A 25,061-nucleotide genomic window follows, 5' to 3' on the forward strand; every position below is an offset into this window, starting at 1 on the left:
ATTTAAATATTTTAAATATGTAATTTATTCCTGTGAAAGAAAAGCTCCTTTTTTTAGCAGCCATTACTCCAGTCTTCAGTGTCACATGATCCTTCAGAAATCATTCTAATGTGCTAAAAAACATTTCTTATTATTATCTATGTTGAAAACTGTTTAGAACATTTTTTTAGGAAACAGTGATACATATATTTTCAGGCTTACGTGCTGAGAAGAAAATTCAAAAGAACATTTATTTAAAATAGCTAACTTTTTTACATTTTTACAAAGATCACATTCCATGAAGATACTTTGTAAATGTCCTACCATAAATATATCAAAACTTAATTTCTGATTAGTAATATGCATTGCTAAGAACTTCATTTGGACAACTTTAAGGTGAGACATTGCACGCAAAAACACTGTTTTTTCAAGCACCTGTCAATTTTGAGATTTTGGGCTTTTTGGTTTTTCTTAAAGTGCTTTTTCAAACTAGTGGAAGGAAAACATCCAAAAGACACTGTTAAGTGTTTCATTTATAGCACTTTATCTGTTTGTGTCAATAGATTTCAATTTCAACACATATTTTTTCTCAAAATTAGTTTTTTCTTCAACACTGAGCCATAAATCTCCACTTCAGTAGCACTTACACACACCAAACTTGACATTTTTATTCCTCTCTATATTCTGAAGGTTTTTACAGAGGGATTTGTTCATATATTTTTTCCTTGATTATATACAACATTTTATTCTCCCCAAAATTGTGAAAATATATTGTTTTCTGGCTGTTCAAAGTATTTTTTTAATTATGGAGTGACAAAAAAAGATAACCAGAATTCCCTCTGTAAAAACATTTGACTCTAATATGTCAAAAATATTAAACAAAAATTTTGAAACTGATTTCACCTAGTGTTCAGATTTTTGTACTAGACATTTATGCAAATTAGCACGTATTTAATTAAATAATGCCTCATTTGCATATTTAAACATAAGATTTTTAAAAACTTGTAATACAAAAAATGTTTGCAATTATCAATGTAATCAATCAAGTGGGTAAGTAAGGTGATAACTATTCGTTTTTTTTTTTTTTGCCCTATTCACCTGCAGTGTCTCGCCTTGTCTTTTTCAATCACTAATTTTAGGACTATCAACCTCTCTCAGGTGATGACAATGGGCAAAATTTTGTATTATGTGATTGAAGAGCAAGACACTCCTTTTTTTGGGTAATGCGTTTAGGTGTCAGAAAAAATATAGATGGAAAAAACTACAGAGTTTTGGCTGCATACCTGAAAGGACGAAAACAATGGGATCTGCCTAAAACAGATAAAACTAAATCCTGAAATATGCAATAAAAAAGCCTTGATATTTACTACTTTCACCTGTCATATACAGTAGATATTACAGATTTTATTTATTGACTGACTTCAGTTACTTGTTCATACATGTATTATTCTTCCTGTTCCTTTATCTATAGGAGAATCTAAAATTAATACTTTTACTCAAATCAAAATAATATTAAAATAAAAACAGTAAACTGTAATGCCATTTCACATTATTAATGTTAGAATCTTACCAACCCCAAATGTTTGGATGGTAATGTATATCAAAACCGCTCACCACACGTGGGGACATCCTCCTCTGCCGATGAGGTTTGTTCATCTGTAGATGGTTTTTTCTTGCCCAGGCTTATGATTTTAGTGATTTTCTTTCCAGTCACACGTCCCACGGTGCCTTTCTGCTCTGATTTAGAGTTCTTCTTGCCTTTGGCTGCAAAAAAAGGCAAATTAGTGTCAGAGTTTGAAATATATGTATGGGATTTTATCAAGTAATATATTATACAGATATGCTAGTTATCTAGAAAACTGTTGGTGTTGCAACTATAACAAGGAGTGGGTTTGGAAAATATTTTGTTTGTGGGGTGGATTTGGTTGGGAAAAGACTGAATTATGGAAAATGACAAACGACAATCTGTTTTCTTTAAAATGTTAGTAATTTAGGCCAGAGAGTAAGAGGCTGAACTGACAATGACAGGACACGTCTTCAGACTTTTAATACAAATCCTAAACAGTGCGTCAAACCAACTTCATTCTTCTCCAAGTCCTTCGGATACTTTTATCTGAGGAGTGTGGTCTGTGGTTAATGGAATTGTAAGAAACAAAAGATCTAGAAAAAAACTAACTTGAACACTGAAAGTAAAAGCACACACTGTGGAAAACCGTTCAGGTCACGTCCCATTCCAAACCAATGGTGGACGATGTGAGCGAACCAGCAGTTTGGGATCTGGACTGGGTTGAAGTGTGTAAGAAACTACAGCAAAACAAATTACAGGCTTTTCTCCTTTTCAAAAGGCCTACTACAAAAGCAGCTCACAAGCACAAAGAAAACATATAAAGATACAGTGAAACTCTTGCTCTTCTGGCCTGACTTGGTCCAAGCTCCACCGAAGAAGATTACATCTTAGTTGGCGACTCCTTTAATTAAAGCTAAGCCCATCTGAACCCAGAGTCTCTGCACAGCAGCCTCAGGCATGAGGCAAAACCCAGAGCCACAAATGCAAAAACCATTGGCCCTTAAAGGACCTATACAGACATAGTTCATGAGGGAAAATTCTGTGATCAGCGTCTCAGCAGTTACGACAGCTGGAAAGAATATGACGAATCGCATTAATCTGCATGGTTCTTTTTAAATTTGTCTTCCATCTTTCATTAAAGAAGTGTAGTAGATGGCTGCTGGTGTGGTGTAAGGATATCTAAGGTGCCATCAGACAGAGACAGAGGAGATTCATGTTTCTGCTGCCAAGAAAGGCTTCCCAAAATGTAAAACTTTCTCAATACCTTTCCATAACCTTACACTTTTACAGGAATTAATATAAGACAACAGCCTTTGTTTATGCGTAGGTTTATCAGAGGTCAGCTGCCATAACTCATGTGACAGCACAGCAGTTATTGCGGCTTGTGGCTGAGATGCTGAGCTATCAATCATATGTGTTCGCAGATGCACACGTTTTGGATTCCACTCAAATTAGGCAATTCTTCACCAACACGTCTGAGGCAAGGCAGTCTCAAATTGAGAAAAAGAAACATTTCCACAGACCGGAAACAGATGTCTTAAAAAAAGTTAAATCCCAGATCGAGACAGCGTGGTGTAAACACTAGATAAATAATCCTATTAGATTATTTAAGAAGGGTCTCCTTGCCCTGACTTTGCCATTGTTCAAGTCAAATAAACATCCATTTTACGGGATTAAATTTGTTGTTTGTTCTCGGGGGCGCGAGAACTGGAATTGAGAAGCACTGAATTAAACACAATCATTTGTTTTAGACAGACAGCTATAGATAGATTATCTTCTTACCACTTTTTACAGTGTATGCCCCACAATACTCTTCCTTTATATAAAGTAACTCTACATCGTCGTCTCAAATGATATGGACCAAAAAAAAAGGACTGAACAAAAAAACTCACATGGATCTTTGCCATCTGAGATGCCATTTTCATGACAAGGCTCTCCATCTGAACTGGGACGATCGCAGGACAGCTTCTACAAAACAAGAGTTAGGTTACATGCTTGTAGTTACAGAGAAAACACGCATTTCAGCAGAGGACAAACAACAGTGGATTCATTGTTAAATTTAACGATAAATAGTTTATAGACAGACACATTAAATACATAACACACAAAGAGTATAGACAACTAAAGACCATACGCTTAAACCTCTGCAGTCTACCCAAACAAACCTCGAAGCGCATCTGTTTTGCATTAAGTGTGAATAATTAGACTAGGCTCATGCATGCTGTGCCAGTTTAAGAGGTTTGACATTAAACCCCCTTTAGATGTGTCTTAAAAAACAGCACACACACATAACAAGTGCAACATGCGCATGCTGCAAAAATAATGCTGCAGCATAGTGCATATTAAAGAATGTGTTCTAAAAATTGATAAGATCACAGTTCCTCCCACACCTATATAGCCTCGCCAGAAACACATCAACAGCATCCATGGCAAGATGGAATTTGGTACGCATGTGCAGCTTTTATAGCCCTCCATGCCCTGGCAGCAGAGCCACTGTGCAGACACACAGAGAGGAGGCGCCTGGGCCGGGTATTGAGGTGTGGTGAAGCTGGCAAGCTTGCAAACTGCCACACAGTCTCACAAACCTGCATGTAGGTAGACCAGCATGTACTCTGCAGGCATAGTAAATCCAAATGCCTACAACCACCCACCCACGCACACACACACACACATACATAGAATTATTAATTCACACCTTCTCCAGCTCTGCTTTGTGAACAGGGGAACCAGAGCCAGCTCCATCACAGTCCATCACTCCATTTCCATTAGAGCAGACTTCCTTCATCACCTTAAAGAGACCACAGAACAAAAAGTTGAAATGCAAAATAACAGAAAGAAATTTTATATTTCTCAATATCATTTTAAAATCGTTCTGTTATAGATACTGATCAATATTTCGAAAAAGATGAAATTTTCCCTCACTTTTTGGTTCCCACACCTTTGCCCAATAAACTTCATGACTCTCAAAGATCATTATAACTGATATATTTTTATATCAATGAATACAGGTAGAAAACAAACTACATTAACTAGAGAAATTTCCCTAGACCTATTAAAAAAAAGAGCAATTTTCTAGTGAATATATTTTTACAATTTGATTTCCAAGACTTCATTATTTCATTAGATTTTATTCTTTTTCATGATTTTTCCAAGTCTTGAAATGTTATTCCATTTCCCATGAGAACCCTTGAATAATCAAAAACTTTCTTTGCTCCCAGTCAAACAGATGTCACAAACTCTCCACCACCTCCACGTTCTGCCATGCACATGCGCTCAAATGGATTGGGCACGTCACATGCAGTTGGATGTGTAGCTGGAAGGCTGTTACATGCGTCATTGCTCTCGTGGCTGTCTATGCGCTGTGCAGTGGCTCTGTGTGAATGAGATATCCAGAGATCTCCAGACTGCACAGACTCCTCGTCGCCACATATGAGCGTGACCTCACATTACCTTGGGGTAACATTAAAAAAAACTCATAACCATTGGTGTCGAGTGAACAAAGAGAGGACCTCACCTTTATACACAGCCTTGCCAAACCGCCCCCATGCCAAAGACCAAAATATAACCAAATATCCTTTTTGTTGAGCTCCTTTGAGCATCGTAACTTGACGCAGCACGTTGGGGTTTGGCAACCGGTTTACATAATTGGGCTCACGGTAAAATTGCAGGCTGTGGTCTCACTCTTTGGTTTTGACTGCAAAGAAATGGGTTTCTGGGATACGCAGTCAAAATATCTTTTGTGCAGTGCTAATGTGCCCTCATTAGCATGAATATTTTCAAATGAAGAGTTAATATAGAGAACTACTGGATTAAAATCCAACAAAGTCAAAGTGAAAGGTCAAACAAATGTTTGCGGACAATCAAACTTTGAGTCGTAATTTAAAACTGCCACAATAGAGAGTGAAGAGAAGCAAAGCCAATGACGAACATTCAGCAAGGGCAGTAATTAACAATTTCACACCAATCAACACACACACACACCTACACACTCAGTAGCTTATGAAATGCAACCCAACAGAAAGCAGGAAGGGACAAAAGGAGTGAAATTCTCAGGTTACACCTTATTTTAAGGTGTCCTTATTACAGTATAATTATACATTTATGTACTGAGTAATATTAATTAACTACATGTACTATATGATTAGGGTTAGGATTTGGGTTACTCGCATGTAATAATGCATAATTAATAGTTATTATAATATTAAGTACATTTAACATGTGTAACAAGGACTTTAAAATAAAGTGTTACCAATTCTCAACATTGTACTTTGGTCATGTTCACTGATACATTCAAAAAGAATGTACTCCATATCTTACCATTCCCGCCCAGGGCAGAGGAGACTCAGATGACAGAAAAGAGAGAAGAAAGAAGAACGAAGAGAAAAAGAAAGACAGGAGGTGGAATTTCCCCAGGCCTGTCCAAAGGATCAGAACAGAGGAGCTACATGGAGAGAACTAATCGATTAAAGACTGGAAGAGAGAGAGAGAACAAAGAGGAGAAAGGTGCAGAGGAGAGATACAACACTAAAAAGAATTAAAAATGAATCATGGAAAACAACAAGCCAACACTTTCCATAAATAAATCATTAGCAAACTGGATAAAGCATTAATGAACCACAGACGCCTCTGGGCTTCTATAATGTTCCTCAATTTCGTTTGAAGACATGAAGTATTCCATTAAAACTTGAAAAAAAGTTTCCTTATCGCCTAATATTCCACTCTTTTTAATACTAATGGCTTCCACATAAACCATTTAGTTCCACTTTTAAAAGGTTTAATTGAATCGGTGCAAAACTGAACACATTTAGAAACAATCTCATCTTCTGAACATTTTGAAGTGTTTCAGTGGATTATTTGTGTTATTAATGATCTAATGTCTACTGTTATCTAATGATTTAATCTTGAAAAAAAAAGACAATTAACAAGTAAAAAAAAAACACACTTTTTAAAGCAATTTCACTTACAAAGAGCAATTTTATAAATGCTATAATCATAAAAAAATTATAAATAAGCAAATAAACTGGGCTAAAGAGTTTTTACCACTTTTCCGAGACTTTTAAGGTTTCCGTGATGTTTCCAGGCCTAGAAAACTATAATTCTATTCAATTTCCAAAAATCAAAAGCTTTATTTGTCTCCAATTAAATAAAAGCCACAAACTTGCCACCTCCACATTTTGCCATGCACACTGTGTACATGAATCTAACACAATGCAGAATGTGGGCATTCACTTTTGCTCTGCTTCAATTGTAACCATTTTTTTAAAGTGCAAATAAACTATTTAATATGAGAGACGTTAGATGCAGAATTGAAAATAGTGGAATTTTCAAGTTTCTTTGGAATAAATCAAATACCAGGTTATTACTGATTTAGAACATGCTTCTTCATATTGGGAATGAGTTGCTGGGTGTACAGTGTGTGCATGAATGAAACGCAATACAACAAATCCCTCCAAGCTAGGGTGGTTTCTGTTTATCCCAAGCAGAAATCAATTCCTTCAGTATGTTTTTAGTACACACGACACCTGACCAAACAGCGCAGAGCTATGCCCCTTTCTCAAACAGCAATTACAGCGGTTGATGCTTTCCCGTTCTGTATATTTGCACAGTCTGATGTCAACACCCACTTGAAGATGCTGTACAGCTCACTGCATGTGCCTTCCTGCCCACAAATCAATATACAGGAGCTCGTTACCACATGGAATCATAGTAAAGGAATGGGAAAATCTATTTTTTTTGTCTTTATAAATGAGACTGCTGCACGAGTGATGTCTTTATAAACAGTGCCACCAGAGGAATGATGGACAGCATTGAGTGAAAAGCTATTTTCATCAATCGTCCATTGACTGCAGCCGGTTTTGATGATTTTCGTGCAGTGTACGTTGCTTTCGGGTTATAAAATAGTAGATCCATCACACGAGAGCCCAAAGACTTTCACTAGCACTTTTCACGATGTTTGTAAAAACCAGATGTGGAGGAAAACAGCTTTAAATAGATATAAAACAGACTATCAAAGTAACAAGTTATCAACAAGCACAATCTTCAAGAGTCATTATGATTAAAATCCTTTGAACTTAAAACAGAAAACACATTTTAGAGTTTAGGCTCACACGAAACTTGCGCATAGAAGTGAAATGAACTGTGGGTTGCTATAAATTATTTAAATATATCAAACAAAGATGTACTTGTATGTATAGTTCTGCGTTTAGGTATGTATAGAGCAACCTGCTTTTAACCCAGATGAACACAAACACTGAACAGCTGGACCTGAGGACTGCTACTGCTGGTTTGTTTAACATCTACGCTGAAAGACGAACATATCCATGTAGTAAATCCATGTAGAAAAACTCGCTGTTTGACAGCTTTTTCATAATTGATCACAATCCTATGAGCCTAGCACTTTTTCAGCTGTCTGATTACCTTTAGCCACTCTTCGGCCTGTTCTTTGCTCTGTACGGCAAGCACCAAAGCATCAGCTCCCTGATGGACGATCTTCAGTTCATGCTTCTTTTTCTTGCCGTCTTTGGGAATGTGTGTGATACTGCAGCCAGACAGGAGGAGCTCCATCTGTGGAGTCTGGTCTTTGGAGGACTTGTAGCACTTAAGGGAAAGAGAGACATATTAGGGGAGCTGTTGAGCTTATAAACATTTTCCTCTGAAATCATTATGTTTACACACTACAAGCTAAGTCAAACCAAGCAGAATAAATTAGAAATAGAGGCAATGGGAGATAAGATGTGCCAGTGGGTAAAACGGGACAGAATTTCAAGTGACCATACGTTTAGGCAAATCTTATACAGCTTCCCGTGATTATGAAATGCACATAAATTAGATAAGGATTTTTAAGTAACAAATGTACTGAACAATTTCAAAGCAAACCTATTCAGAATTAAAAATAGAACTTATGTAGAAAAGTAAATTGTTAGACTAAACATTTACCATTAATTATTAAATTAAGTATAAGTCTTTACCACTTCCTGGATTGACATTTCACTCTATAAGATTAGGCAGTTTTCATTTATATGCGGTTAGTGTTGATGATGGCATTATTTTTCATATGCATATGCATACATACTGTATGAGATCGCTCGTTGCTGCGTCTTCCTGATCTGTGTTTTTGAGCTGCACTTTCAAGACTCATTCAGGAGATGCGTAATAGCACCTCCTAGCGTGTAACAGTGAAAACATGGAAACCTGGAAAATCCTGTGTTTAGCAGGGAAGCATTGTCTCATCAATAAGAGAAGATTCTGTGTTTGGCAGGGAAAGAGTTAATACATTTGGAAATCGTCCCTGAATCAATTTAGATTGAGAAGTTATTATATTTCTATGGCCTGTGGTCAGCTGACAGTAGACTTCCTGAAATATAATTTGCAGTCTTTATCTAATTTCTCCTGGCTTAAAGAAAGGTCAAATGTGGCACATCTTGCCCCTCTCCCCTCTAGTATGAGTGTCCATCTCTGTGAGTGTGTATCTGCTCACCAACAGTTTGTTGTCCTTTATGACACAGAGCAGTTTGGTCCATTGTCCAAAGCGTTTCTTTCGCAACAGGAACGCACAGATACGTGCGTCTTTCACCAGGTCCATGGAGGCCTCCTCAGATGGCCACTGATGACGCATCTTCTGCCCCTTCCCATCCTCCTCTTCCTCATCGTATGACTCATACGAACTGCTCATGGCATCAGAGTCATAATCTGACAACACAGATGGGATTATTGAAATTGATTGAAAATGCAAAATATTGCTCTCTCTTAGGTCACAGATGCAGCTATGTTACTGTTATTGTTTTAAAAAATAAAATAAATTAATAGTGTGATGTTAAAAACTGTCCTTACTAGAGGTAATGTACTCTGGTGCTTTCCCAGGACCCAGCGGAACGGCTTCCTCATAATATCCTTCAGGAAGAGAGGAGCTTGGCAAAGGAGGAGGCCCATTGTCTGGAGGCTTTTGGGATAGAGGGAAAGAGATGGAGAGAGAAAGTGGTCAGCTCAATCATACAGCCTCCTAGATGAGACTGTTTGTTTCTGCTTTTCCTAGAAATGTGAGGCCAAAAAATATCAGCTTCACTGGCTCCAATAAATGTCTACAGTACAGTTGCGAAACCTCAAAAGCTAACAACATCAAAACAGGCTTTATCCATCTTATCTAAAGTCCATCTTAGAAGTCAAATGTTCATAAGATCTCTAACATCACAGGGAGGCCAACACGAACCAACCGAGGGTGAACATATCAACATCTGTGGCAAGAGTCAAAGTGGAATGTTAACAAACAAAACTGTCAGAAAAAGAGAGTTTTATGGTAAAAGAGCAGCTGGTCATGATGAGTAGAAGAGAGAAAAAGAAGAAAGTGAAAGTACAACACAAACAAAAAAAAAAAAAAGGAAACTAGAGCAGAGCGAGCGAGAGATTAGAAAGATGAGAATCAGAAAGCTGGCCAGCAAGTTCTGGAAAAAGAGTTCAGGGATGTTTGCTGTTCTTTATTCCCATCTGGAGGTGCACCATTTGAAGTTTGGGCACCTTACCTAACGCAAGTCGTTTGGCCAGATTTCTCTGTCTGTGTTTAAGCAAAAGCAACTGTAATAAATAAAGCTAATACCTTATGGTCTATCACTCATTTAGCTTGCTGCAATAAAGATTCAGTTCCAAAATCTAATGTGCTGCCTCTGCAGGGAGGATTTTACGTCACCATAGACACTCTCCTGATGCTGAGACTGTACCCAAAGGTAGGTGGTATAATTATACTGCCTTCTAAGATACTTTCATTTGGCTAAATTGCTAGGACAGGGTAGCACTGCATCTATCCTTAGCTGAGAAGCCAATCCTAGAAAGCACTAGAATGAGGTCAGTGGAAAAAAATCCATTCAAGATGGGTTGAAGGTCCAAACTGCATTTTCAATGCAGCTACAAAGGGTGCTCAGCACGTTCCCAGGCAAGGAATTATCTTATCAAGTGAAACGATCGGTCATTTTCTAAAAGAAATAAACATTGATATAATTTTTTTTTTTTTTTTTACCACAAATGCTCGTCTTGAACAAGCTCTGCAATGTGCATGCGCATCTTCATACATTATGTAATCATGTTGGAAAAGTCATCTAAAAAATTTGGACACCATTGAATTCCAGTATATGGAGAAATATCCTGAAATGTTTTCCTCAAAACCCTTAATTTTTTTTTAAGAAAGACAGACTTTAACAGCTTGGATGACATGGGGGTGAGTACATCATCAATAATTTTCATTCTGGAGTTGAACTAATCCTTTAACATCTAGTTCTCACTATCAACTAACTACAACATTTGCCTCAATACATTCTTAATTACTGTTAATTACTAGTTAATAAGGCAGTTGTTAATTTTAGGTATTGGTTAGGATTAGGGATGTAGAATATGGAAGAATTTGTGCATTGTAAGTACTATTAAACAGGAAATGTGCTAATAATATGCATGCTAATAAGCAACTAATTAATAAAATAAGTGTTTCCGAAAAACTACTGAGGGAAAAAAAAATGTATGAAAGAAAATCTTAATATCTCTATATTCATTTCCATTCTTATTAAAGTTAAAAAGAGTTCTGAAATCTGAAAACTTTTGTTAGTTTTTTACACAAGGACCCTGGAGTCAATGCGTACATTATAGAACCTCATTAGTGTGCGAGTTGGATTGATTGAAAGAGAGAAAACGAGAAAGAGAGCCTGTGTGTATACGAGCACAAATGAGCGTGCATGTGTGAGTTACAATGTGTTTAAGACCGTCTGATTTGGGCCTGATTTCGGTTGGTTGGGCCCCGCTGGCTGCACATGTGACAGCTTGGTGTTTTCATGACAACACAAGCCCTTCAGAGTCCCCCTCCTTTCCGAGGCTGCATGCAAACAATTATGGTTGATGACAAACTCATATAAACTCTTTTCATTTACCTTTTTCCACCTCTAACCCATGGAAAGTCTGTCTTTATTTCTTTTTCTTTTATTTCAGAACATAGAAAGCATGGTTATTTTCCAGTGCTTTTCAAGTGGGGGAAAATTACAACACATTTCAAGAGACCAAAGGACCAATGATCACATTTGCCACCTGGCCACATTATCACAATATAGTACAATAGTAACACAGAACATAAACGACTATTTACATTAAAAACACTACAAGACGACATGGAAATATACCGTAGGAGGAAAGTTAAAACAGATGGTATGGGCTAAATGCTTTACTCCATTTTTCTTTTTAGGAAGTAACTGTTATGGGACCTTCTATGTTCAGATATTACCAAGAAATATCATACTTTAATGCTTTTTAGACTATTGATGTTGGCTAGAACAGAATGGCCTAAATTTGCTCAAAGCATATTGGCAACAAATACATCAAATTGATTGTGTGTTGGGCTGAACTCAGTATTTATTCTCTACTCTGCTGGTTCCTGAGGGTTTTTTGTTCACATCTGTAATCAAAACTACAATGTGTGTGACCTCCTGGCACATGAGAGAAGGTGTGTTTGACGTCTGAGGTAGAGGACGATACTTTATCTCAGTGCAAGTCATTACAACTTGGCTTTAGATATAATGAAGACCAGAACATGCAAAATTCCCAGAACATGCTAAATTTCCCTAACACTCTTAATCTTTGCGGGTAGTTAAAAGGTACAGGTTGTAGGACCTGCCAGGACAGGGCGCATTACCAAAACAATAACAATCGAGTGGTTTGATGACGCTAAGGAGGAGCGTGGAATGATGGGATTTGTTGTCTTCTAGTTTTGTAAATGTTACGTTCGATGACATAATTAGAGATGCGATGCCCCTCGTTGGCGTGTATATGCCCCAAAATACTAATCGTGTTGATCATTATAGTATACGTTTTCTGTAAAGATGCGAATCAAACCAGCGGCAGACGGTAAACGGTTATAATGTTCCATAAATAAGTAACACAATCCACCATAAAATGTGCAAGAAGAAGTAAATAAGGAACTGCTTGAAGCAAACTAGTTGTTCGCTGGATGCTAGACACTACTTCCACATTTGTCCACGACACTGTTGTCATGTAGTTTCTACGTCAGTAAAGGCAGTAACAAAGGGTAACTAACGTCATTGACAGGCAACTGCACTGCCCCGTATCACGGTTTAGAATGGGAATTTTCTCATGATTTACAAGTAGTTGAAAACATTAGAGATATTGTTAGTAATCAGCTGGACAAAATATATAACACTATCCTAGTGTTTTTTGGATATTTTACTGCAAATATCTTACAAATTGTACCCTTAAGAGTGAACATACTATAAATGTATGTTCAACACAAGACCTGGCTGCACCTTTTTGGTGCAGACTTACTGTATTGGGTCACTACTGCAAACTGATGAAATTAAAAGCTTTAAAACTACTGTAAAACAACTTAAAACTAAGCTGAATGGTTCATGTTGCATACCAGCCAATGAGCTTACTGCTTTACATTTAAATGGCTGGTTAGTGTTCACTAGAACGTTTTGCAGCGTCACCTCGACCTCCCAAGCTCCACCTGTATAGATCTGCTACGGGTTATTATATATGCTATTTGTGCAGCAGCAGTATGTCTTAAATACTCATAGCACCGTATTTGTGTATTTACCATTTATGCAACAGCAATAATCTACAACAACAGCAATAATCAACATTAGTAGCCATTCAGCAGTGAAGCACTTCTATTCCACCAAGAAAAAAACACATTACGTCCCCTTGGAATTATAAGGTTCTATCTGACATTTTTGTCAAAATTGAGTTATTCACATATTCTTATTCTGTGACAATTTATTTAAAAAACAAAAAGGTTCTATCTACAGAAGTCTATGGAACACAAAAACTTTAATTTGCTATTCTTTTGAACGGTCAAAGAATCCTAAAAAAAATGTATCACAAAAATATTGTGAAAAATTTTAAGCAGCACAACTTTTTAACATTGATAACAATAAGAAATGTTTCTTGAGCACAAAATCTGCATAGAATGATTTCTGAAACATTATGTGATGTAATGAAGATTAAAGTTATGTCCGCTGAAATTTCAGTATTGCCATAACATAAGCAAATTAAATTTTAAAAGATAGATTTTAAAACAGAAATCAGTTAATTCACAATATAATAATATTGAATTAATAAATATTTTATCAGCTAAAAGCTTCCTTGGTGAGCATAATTATACATTTTTTTGAATAAAATATTTTAAAAAATCATACAGACCCTTAATCTTTGAGCGGCAGTGTACTTTGTTGAAAAAAAGTGTTTGAAAAAACAATGAAATATGAAAAACCAAAAGGGCAAAGATCTGTTTTTCTTTTATGGTTGACATTTCCAGTCTGAAAGTTTTCTGAATACAGAAGCGCTATTTATCAGTTCCTTCCGTCCCATCAAGCCATAAACGGCTCAGCTAAACACAGAAGACGGCTGTGTTACTGCCTGTTATGGTTTCAGTTCATCAGGGCATCTAAGCCCAGAGGGAGGACAGAATTCCAGGCAAAAACTGCAGTGTGAAGAGTCTTGCTGAAGCAGCGTTCCGTACCAGAGCTGCTCAAGTATTTTTAGGCATAGTTCCACCTCTGGTCAGAGCTAGAAATCTGTATGGAGCATATCTGAACCTACAGAAAAAGTGCACTTGCACCTATTCATGCAACATCTAGCAACATCTAGTCTGTGCTTATGTATAAAGGTACGTACTTGACCTAGATTTAAAAAATGAGCTTCAAACTTCATTTCACACTTCCTTTCCAGACCATTTCACCTCATAACATAGAGTATAGAGTTATTATGCACTCCGTGATAAGAGTGAGTGTTAACAGACGTCTGGGCCTGTCTGGGTCTATTGTATTGGGAATGCTGTGCGGGGTAGCCAGAAAAATGCACTCAATCCGACAATACTTCAGTCATTTACCTTGTTTGGCTGCCTTGATATGCAGTGTACATTTGAACACTATTCATGCACAGCAACTCGACTAACTCCGCGGAGTTAATTTTGTGATGTTTTTGTCTCCACAAACAGTTTTCCATGTGTTTTTAAGAGAATCTTTTCGTTCTTGACTGTTTCTTCGCAGAAACTTTCCAGCAGTCCCACAAAAAAAAAAAAAAACAGCCAAATAACGGAAAGCTCATTTTCCCGAATGAAGTGACTATATAAACTGTCACTTGCTATAACCCATAAAAGATGTTCGGAGGGGTAGAAATCACCATCTGTATTGGTGTTCCTATGGCAACGGACAAAATGCATTGTTGTGCATGAATCATAATTCATTTTCCTCCTTTTGTCCATGACACAATGAGGGATTAGGTCATTGCATTCCAGGCTGCGGTTAACCCTCCTTAAAAGGGAGGTGGGGGGATACAGTAGAGCCCTTTCCTTTAGCACAACTGAATCTTGGGATTTCCATCATCTGCCATTGTGGGACTAGAAAGAGAGAACACAGATCCTAAAGTACCCGATTTTATGATAGACTCTAGTCATCAACAGTCACTGTTACAGCATTTTAAGCAGAGAAACTTCATTTAACTTTGGGAGATTCAATGAGAACGAGATGGAGGGGAAACATGAAGAGACGAGCTAAAAATAGCCTTAAAAAAATTTGATTTTTTTTTTACTCCCTCTTGGGCTACAAAGAGCAGACAGATAATGAGTTTGTCTGCGTCTGTGTTCATTAATGTGACATTGTGTGTTGGGGTGCAGTAGGGGGATGCTGGTGGGGAGGAGCAGAAGCCAACATCAACACAGATGGAAGTCATCATTGTCCCAGCGGAGTCTGCTATGGCTTCCCCATATTATTTTACACACATATTCTCTCTGCTTAGCTACGAGCAGCAGGATGTAATTCGGTGACTGCAGAACGTGTACCAGGGTCTTACCCCCTCCACGACAGAATCCACAAATGTTTATTGATACATAGCAGTGCTGTCTTTAAACGCACTGTGCACAATGGGATGGGAGGTTGTGTCACATCTTTTATTATTATTTATGTATTTTCCGCTTCTCAGCACCAGGTTTTTAAGATGGAGTGTCAAAAAAACACACCTCAAGACAAGGTTCTGTTCCATTCGATTGCATTACGTCTAGCTTGTTTTGAAAGGAAGAACATGCCCTGTAACAGCACTCAAGATTGACGCGAAAGAAAGTCTTGGGATTTGTTTTTTGACACGCCAACTTAAAGAGATGATAAGAATATTGACTTGATTGAACTTTCAAGACCAAAGTACTAACTAGACAGGCACCAACTTAACTGACAATAAATATACTTATGGTTTGTTTCTGTTGTGTTGGGCTAATTTGATTGTGTTGCAACTTGTTTCCATTGTGTTGCGGCTTGTTTCTGTGCGCTAATTTCGTTGTTTTATATAAATTTTGCTGGGTTGTTGCCTGTTTCCGTTTTGTTCTGCTAATTTTGTTGTGTTGTGGCTCGTTTCCGTTATGTTGTGCTTTCTTTGAGTTGCTGCTTGTTTCCACTGCATTGCAACTTCTTTAAGTTGTGTACTTAAACAAGCTTGTTTCAATTGTTTTGTGCTAATTTAATTGTGTTGTGGCTTGTTTCCATTGTGCCAACTGTGTCGTGTTGTGGCTTGTTTCAATTGTGTTGTGCTAATTTCATTGTGCTACAGCTTGTTTCTGTTGTGTTGATTTTGTTGTGTTGCGACTTGTTTCCTTTGTGTTGTATGAGATTTTGTGTGTTGTGCACTACTGGGCCACTGTACACCACAGTATTGATAACTACTGCTGAATCCCCTCCTAAAATACAAATCAAATTAACTGGATCTTGGGAACGACGCCGTCTGCCACTGTGTTTGTAGAAAGAGAAACTGTCAGTTCAAAAGTAACAGAACCTCACATTATGTTGGCCTCTTATCACTGGCACAGCATCTTGTGTGAAGACACTTCATGTAACTTTGGTGTACTTTTATATGTATAGTGTGTTTTAATTGAGTGTCACATTGGAAAAAGTAGCGTTTTCATCATTGAATATCGCTGTCACAATAAGACTTACAAGAAGACTATTGAAAGGACACAGACAAAACTGTGCATGCATGTGCAGTAAGCATAACCTTCACTTGTCTCTAAGTAATAGTCACTATTACTTCAAAGAACTAAATTAGCGCCTAGAAAGCTATGCATCAACGAAAAGTCAAAAATTCCTCCCCTGGGTTCATTATAGTATATGAACAGGGAAGATATGCCGTGAATGTGCTGCCAAACATTCAGAAACCCAAAGCCACAGAGTTCAATTCAACACAAACACACACACAAGCACAGAAAGTCTCCAGACGTGATTCTTCCCCTTGCATACTGTGGCGTCTGCTGTCCTGTCCATGGACCTACCTCACCACCCACATGCCCAGCTTCAGTCTTTTTCTTCAATCTCTCCCACTGTAGTTTTGACCACTCACAGGGGCCACAGAAAGCTTTAGTCAAACACACACACACTGAACGTGCAGAGTTAAGTCTGGCAGGAATATGACAAGGAGTCAGTTTATAAACCTGGCTCACTGACGCAATACTAAATCATCACATAGCTGGGGAGAGAGAGAGAGAGAGTGAGAGAGAAAGAGAAGAGGATGGAGTAGAGGGTGTGGTTGATGGAGAACAGGAATAAGAAAAAGTAAACAGTGCAATGGAAAAAAAACTTTATGTTCTGCTTTTCCTCGGGCAGGTTTTGCAAAGGCACAGGTCCGACCTTGGACTGTAGTAAATGGATTTTTCTCTCCCCTCATCTCACACAGTCTATCCCACAAATCCCTGCCCCCTCACACCTTCCGGGAACGGGAACAGCCGCCCCCTCACACAGACTGGGGTGATGCACGAATGGCTGAGGTAGGAAAGGATGTTTCTAATTATACTGTAAAGTACTGAGTGCATAAAGGGTGGACTGTAAAACAAGGTGCTGGGATGTGTGCACTTGAGAATGACCAGCCACGACCCATGAACACCTGCCATTTATCACAAGCATCTGCTGCTTCCCTCAAACAAAGATGATTGTTACTCTTGTCACACACATGAGAGCACATGATGGCATGTTTCGCGTGTGACGGATGAGACCACATCAGGGTCCTGTGACAGAAAGCAAACTAATGTGAACACTTCCTGCTGCTGTTTTACAGAGCTCTTAAAAAACACTGAACACTTCACAAAAAGAGACCATCAAACCACCAGCCAGTGGCTTTCGGGGGTTCAGACGACATAACTTCCAAATATAGGACAACACTATTTTTGTTTCTGGACTACAAGGAATGCTAAAACAAACTGAGAAAAGCCTAAACTCACTCTAAAGAAACCAAAGGTTTCTTTGTTGACCTTTAGTTTAGTAGGACTGGGCGATATATTGAATATTCATCAACATGATTTCATTCACAGTTTCAATGTATTACTTTTTTTGACAGTAAATTCTTGACATCTATTCATTGTAATAATATACACATCTTACCATCCAGGGGTGAGGAATCTCTGGTAGGGGCATCTGAGGAGGAGCCGGGAGAGAGGTGTGTATCTCTGTCTTACATGAGGGCTCTGAGAGAGATAAAAAACATTCACATAACTGAGAAAAAGATTAAAAATAGTGTGAATAGTTCAGCTGAGGTCAAAGGTTAAATGAGTAGCCAAAGGGGGTTTGGACTCACCTCTACTTGCTAGTACTCTGTGCAGGATGTTTAATATTTGCTGTTTCTTCTCTCTCACTCCAGCAGTTAAATACTCTCTGTCCAACAACTCCAGAAAGACCCGCAACTCTGCCAACAACTCCTCCATCGCTGAAAAAACAAAAAAAACACATACAGTCAGATGTTCAAAAAGCACAATAGGAGCTTCTGAAGACGAACTATCAAGTTTGTTTCAGCAAAACTTCTGCGTTGTTGATTTTCTCATATTGCCACTGTAAAGAAGTGCCACGGGCTTCTCTGCAATGAGATGTTGGCTGGCATCTGGAAAAAGCAGTGAATTATGGGTATCTGTTGGCTCGGCACCTGAGGAATATCAAAGGCTATCAAATGTGAATTGCAGCCCTGGAAAATCAGAGGTCTATAAAACAGCATTACAATGGGCTCAGGCCCATACAAACACATAGCTGAAGGTTTACATAAGACTGAGGGCTGGAGGGGGGAGGACGGCTGCTGTAGGGACAGTTTCTTGACGTAAAACAGAGAATAGAGCTCACTGATTATAGTGTGCTATGAAATGAAGTGTGCATAGCAAATGGACTGTGTCACTGTATGACCGCTGGTCTAGATTCAGGATTGCACTTTTCCAGGTTGGCTATAGTTCCTTTGAATGCAGGTATCTGTCCCTCAAGATTGCAGTTCTAAGTGATAAACACCACACAAATTTAAAGTTGGAGTGTTTGTGTCCATTCTTGTTTTAAAGGGATACATAAGACAGTCACTCCTAAAGCTTTTTCTTTGCATCATAGTTAAACTAATTGGCTGAGCACTGATTGATTTAGGAAGACATTAGGGTGCCCTTACGTAAGGACATCTAATTTAATCAGTGGAATCTTGTTGATTTGCCAGATAATTCAAATCACATGTTCTCGTGTCTAACCGAATAGACATTTTCTTGTTTGCACTTGAACTGCTCCTCAGTTATGCTGTCTGTAATCTACTATCACACTTCAATAGGACAGAACACTGAAATACTCATTAAAACACTTTTATAGAGGGTTTTTTTGTCCAAAATTGCTTGATATGATCTTATAAATACACATGAATTCTACTGCACACCCTGTTTTAGTAGCAATTTCAAAATCTCAATTTAAATCATAAATTAAGCAAAGATTAAAATGAAAAATATTTTGCAAGATTAGTATAGCAATAGACAATCATTATAATAAAAAATAATAAAAAATCTTTTAATAATTCTGGAATCGTACATACTGTATATATATAATAACTGCGGTAAAATGTAACCAATTTTTTTAAGTATCTTTTTTAACTGTTTTGATTAATCTTAGATCTCATATTTCTGTCTATGATGAAAAATCCAATAAGCTTATACCATTTCCAGTTGTTCCTCTATCATTCCCTGTCGCACAGCTTGCACATGTCAGAGTGAATAAAGCTAATGAAGCACTTTCATTGATGGTGGCCAAACAACATGAAAGGAAATACACTTTAAAAACCAACCAAGCAAACCAAATCGCTGTATTAAAGAGCACCAAGTGCCACACAAAAATGAGGACCACCTTCAAACTATGCTTAGGGGCAGAGTCAGGGAAGAGAGAAAGAGAGAGAGAAAGGAGAAGGGGAAAACTTTAAACAATCACAACCACCCACGATCACAAATCTCTGACTCTGATTCTTCTTCATTCACATAGTCTCGATTGACTAACCCTAGTGTAAACAAAGCTAAATGATGAAAGATAGTAAGCAATGCATCCAAACAGCCCATCTTTAAAATAGAGACATGCCTCCAGCCAAGGTTTGACAAATTAGGTACATATTAACACATCCCAACCAAAGAGGCAAGCAAAATAAGATTTTACAGAGAACTTCTTGTCTTGTTTTACAAATACCTGCCAAAACGAGCTGAAAAAGGCTGACGCCATGCCAGAAAGGGTTTCAACAGACAAAGCAGATTTTAATTCAGTGTTGACAGAGAGAAAATAATGAATGGTATTCGGTTTGGTGGTTGTCTAGGACCAGTTTGACAAGTTGACCCAGTGAACTTTAAGAATAAACAACACTCACAGTCTCTCCAGAACAAAACTCACATTACTCTACTATTCCGACCCAAATTCAATAACACAGAGGGATGTGGTCTGCAAAAGCAATTGTGATGCTGCCATCATGCAAAATTTGTGTGCTGCTGATGCAGTATGTGTGTACATTTGCGTAGGTGTCTATGTATATGTGGTTATGGTCTACCACCCAGGCCGCGCTGAGAAGCAACAACATCCTTGAAATTCACAGTCGGAAATGCGTGTGTGTGTGTGTATGTGTGTATATGCGTGCAGATTACAGAGTACCTTTCTCTCTGTGCTGTCATTCTATCCGACTCTTCCGTCAGATCTTAAAGCAGTTCTCTTTAATGAACCGTTCGAATCCATATGTTCACACACGATCTTTGACCTACCATATATATAATCAGGCACTAACCCATGCCAAGTTTCTGCGGAGCACCCACCATTCCACATCCTTCACTCACGCTCCTGCCTTCTTTTATCTCTCTCACTCCATTTCTATTTCCATACTGTGCCAAGATGCTATTCATTTTTCTCACTTGTCACTTCAGAAGAGGAAAGATACGACAGCTGACAATAAACCTTTGAAAAAAAGAAGATAACAAACAGCCTCTTTTGCTTTGGTTAAGAAATCTGCCAAGAACATAAACGTGAACCTCTCGCTCGTCTGTCCTCCCTTTCTGAAGGAGGCCGACCTGTAATCCAGCGCATTGCTTCTCTTTCATGTCTGCTGACAGGATCCAGGCAGAGAGCAGGTGACGACTGAGATACAACACAAGCTCTTCATACTCCGATCAGGTCTTACACACCGAACAGCTTGGGAAGAGGAATAGATGGATGGAAGGAGGGACAGATAAAAAGAAAAGCATGCCATTCTCTCTTATAGCACTTTAAGAGTCATTTTCTATTCTAAATAACTTCTATCTGTCTGAAATCTCCCAAATAAACTTCAAATCAGTAATAAAATGTGACAATACATAAAAACTGAAATTTCACATGTAAATATTATGATTATGCTTTAAATATAAACGTTTACACATCTTAATAATTATTTCCATCATTTCCAAAGTGGGTGTTGTCACACAACATGATATTTAACAAGCTGATCTATATAAATCAAAAAATTAAAAAAATTAAAAAAATTAGAAATTGAATGAATTGCATGTTTGTTCGTTTTTTTTTTACAAAAAGCTTTCAAACAACTGCAACTGTAAAACAGTACAATAGCAGAACAGATTATTGTTTCTCGTTGTAATGTATTTTTAATAAATAGATGCAAAATAAAAATGTACATTATGTTTTTGACTTGCATCTGTTTAAGATCAAACAAACTCTATCAATAAGCTGATTGGCTCTTTAAGTTAAAGACTGGACAGCCACCATATTGAGAGTTATCATTTCTCTCATTGTTTTTTCTATGAGTCGTCATCTGTTCATATCTCTAGGAACCCAAAATATCAATATAGGTTATAAACTATGTATAGAATCTCTCAAAGATCTGAGAGGCACTTGAGTGCCTGTAACAAAACTTTTGGCAGCTGGGAATAAGGCAGCTACTAGTCTGTGGTTTGTGAAATTAGGCTCCTTTACAATTTGGCCTCATCATGGTTACCGCACACTACCCCAGGCCAGGGCACACCAGAGCACCACTCGGCTACACATGCCTGGAAAACGGCAGAAAACTACAGGATAGAAGAAAATATTGAACAGATGCTCCACTGTCCCCCTAATGATGGGCTTCAATACCAGCATCTGTGTAGCCACATATATCAAACGCAACGGGATCATCAATAAGAGATTTTCTTAGTTGTGTGATTACATTCATCTCTGTGTTTGATTATATGTGTGCACTATCCATATGTGTTAACATGAACATATGAGAAAAATACTGAGGTTTCAATTATGAAAGGATGGTTTAGAATATATGTCCATAAATGCTACTTGTGTGTTTATGAGAAATGCCTGAGAAACTAAGCAGAGAAGTGTTGCGTCCACTTTTTATGTGTGTATTTATGAATGCTCACAAGCATTTGTGTATTTGCCTTCCAACGATGACTTCAGTACTTGGGCGTAATTATAGCGTATTTATGAGTTTAGCATGTACAGGATGATGATGTAGCCTAAGCCTATCATCCAATATATTATTATGGGGGAAAAATGTAAATAATTGGTGATGTAATTTAGCAGAAAATGAAAAATCATGAAAAGAGGCAACCTACTTGTCTCTTGATGTCATCTGTTTTTTTCCAGAATATGTACACTATCGTTAAAATGTTTGGGGTAAGCATTTTTATTTATTTATTTATATGAAATGGAAAAATGCATTAAATTAACCAAAAGTAAAAGTAAAGATTTTCACATTTCAAATAAGTTCAGTTCTTTCTGAATCCAGATTTTAAAAAAGTATAATTAAAATATTGAGCTGCACGACTCTATTTAACATTGATAATAAGAATAAATGTGTTGAGCTTCAAATCAGCATGTTGGAATGATGGTCGCACTTTATTTTAAGGTCCAATTCTCACTATTAACTAACCATTAACTATCACTTTTGCCTTAATTAACTCCTAATTTGCTGCTTATTAATAGTTTATAAGGTAGTGGTTAAGTTAAGGGTATTTTTGTATTTTTTTATAGGCTGCTGAAAATTCAGCTTTGACACATAGAAATAAATGGCTAAATATATACATTTTAAATACAGCTATTAAAAATCATAGTAATATTTCACAGTGTTGTTTTTGCTCTTTTTTTTAAGAGAAAATTAGAAAATTCTTTCACAACATAAAAAAAAAAACTTATTGACACCAAACAGTAGTATACTAGACAAATTATTAATTTTTTTAATAAACAAATTCCTTTTCACAGTGTCATTAATGTAAGATACTAAATCAAATAGCCTATGCTTTGTAAATATATTGACAAGTTAGTTTAGACCACAATTATGCTTCTCACCTCCACTGATCTGCATATTGAATTATAATAGAATATTGAACAATTATAATTAAACCAGTGGTATAATTGAACCAACTATTGAACCTATGGTCACAAAAATACACTTCACTTAATAGTCATAAATGTTTGGAGTTCCTTTTTCTTAGATTTTCCCAGTTTTGTCTTCATCTGTTTTGTCAAAAAGGCAAACACACTAACCTCTCTGGCACACTAACCTCTCCCCTCAGGGACAATGTAGAGGCTAGAGAGCTATTAACTCACTTATATGGTAGTAGTGAATGTTTATGGTAGCAATTGAGAGGGGGAAAAAATATGATAAAAATACGATAAAAGACTACAGTGAAGCCAAGCAGCAGTTGACAAAGTGGGTGGAAAAGATGAAGGAAGGCAAAGCAAAAGAGTTCTCTTCTTCCCTCCAATCTTTTTTGCTTCAGACATCTCTACATGGAGGGAATTAAGGACTTTTGGGGGTTTCTGGCACATGTAAGACTTTCTAAAGTCATCAGCATGGAAACTGACGGTGAGGAGACCCCCTAAAATAAAGCCAAGTAGGCTAGCAGACTAATACCCACATCACACACAATAATCGAGTGCCAATTCATACCATGTCTGACTGGTCTAACAACACTGTGCCATGTTCATAAATGCCAATAAACACATTAACCACGAGCGCAGCCCAGCATGAGCTTTAGAACAAGATGAAAAGTTCAAATCCAAAAGGAAAATTGTCACATCTGGAACTATGCTGACTTGTTATAGTGCCAAAACTTCAAATAAAGAATGGTGTTATAGTGTCACCATACAGTAACATATGTAAGGGATAATATAACACAAAATAAACCCTAATGGTGTGATTAAGACTCTGAAACAAATCAGAGGGAGCTAAACCTAAAGGAGTTTATTTTGCTACAATGATATGGACAATGTTCCCATATTCTGGACAACAATCATTCAGAATTAAAGTATGACAACTGCACTTGACCAATCAGAAGAAAGCATTCCACAGAGCCACAAAACAAAGCTATGGCAAAACCAGACTTGGCCCTTTACATACAAAATCCCAAAACCAATATTACACCCTGCACTCAAGATACTGTTAAACCATTGTAGACAATGGGGCTCTGTCTGTCATATCCAACAGAGTGCAAAGCTGTGATGCACAGACGGGATACCTGACACCTCACAGCTGCCAGCCAACCAATCACAGATGCCCTGCCTATCCAGTTTGAGTTGCTTTTGAAACTGCAGACTTCTGTGACAGAAGACAACAGAGCACCTGTATCACCCTTAAAGTTATTATGGGTGACTGGAATCGTTCGTTCTCAAACGTGATTTACTTGTTTTAGATAGCTAATACAAATATTCAAATATCATTTAAAATAATTTGTTTCAAATGAATGCAAATCTGAACATTAAAAATGGCAATCACTTTTTAAAACATGCTTTATAATACAAACTAACAAACACAGCAAACAAACAGCAATCAATGACTTCCTACCAACGTCATTTCATTTACCGCCTCCGCATTTCAAATTGCAACGGCTTTTCTAACTGACCACCAGAGAGAAAAGCTATGAAGGAGTCAACGGAGAAAATCTGACTCACAGGATGAACTTCCCAGTCCAAAACGGTACTGTCGCCTTTGAAATGTCAGTCATATAAAATAATTAGTATTTTCTCACTTACTGTATAGTTAAAATTAATGAAATAATTCACCCGAAAAACATTTTGACAAACTTGTTCTTCTTTACTTAAAGCGCGTGGCTATTCCAGAATGAGAAATGGTTCTAACATGTTACTTTACTGTTTTTTTGTTTTTGTTTGTTTGTTTTTTTTTTTTGAAATTGCAACTCACTTAAAGATACATTGTTGTTTCGTGCTTTAAATGAAACATCTGGTGACAGTAATATTGATCG

At 37.4% G+C, this 25,061-nt stretch overlaps 1 protein-coding gene across 3 annotated transcripts in view; it reads right to left on the bottom strand.

Annotated features, from left to right (window-relative positions):
- Positions 1-25,061, bottom strand: part of LOC113111848 (actin filament-associated protein 1-like) — a 45,178-nt gene that overhangs the window by 5,035 nt on the left and 15,082 nt on the right. For all 3 annotated transcript variants that reach the window (XM_026277002.1, XM_026277001.1, XM_026277003.1), the window contains exons 2-9: positions 18,140-18,268; positions 17,947-18,029; positions 9,377-9,485; positions 9,024-9,235; positions 7,964-8,143; positions 4,242-4,334; positions 3,439-3,514; positions 1,594-1,743 (exon numbers count right to left, since the gene is read on the bottom strand). In XM_026277002.1, the coding sequence (XP_026132787.1) occupies positions 1,594-1,743; positions 3,439-3,514; positions 4,242-4,334; positions 7,964-8,143; positions 9,024-9,235; positions 9,377-9,485; positions 17,947-18,029; positions 18,140-18,268 (1,032 nt within the window). The remainder of the gene's footprint in view (positions 1-1,593; positions 1,744-3,438; positions 3,515-4,241; positions 4,335-7,963; positions 8,144-9,023; positions 9,236-9,376; positions 9,486-17,946; positions 18,030-18,139; positions 18,269-25,061) is intronic.

The sequence above is a fragment of the Carassius auratus genome, chromosome 12 (assembly GCF_003368295.1).
Source record: "Carassius auratus strain Wakin chromosome 12, ASM336829v1, whole genome shotgun sequence".
In the NCBI taxonomy this organism is placed as follows: Eukaryota; Metazoa; Chordata; class Actinopteri; order Cypriniformes; family Cyprinidae; genus Carassius; species Carassius auratus.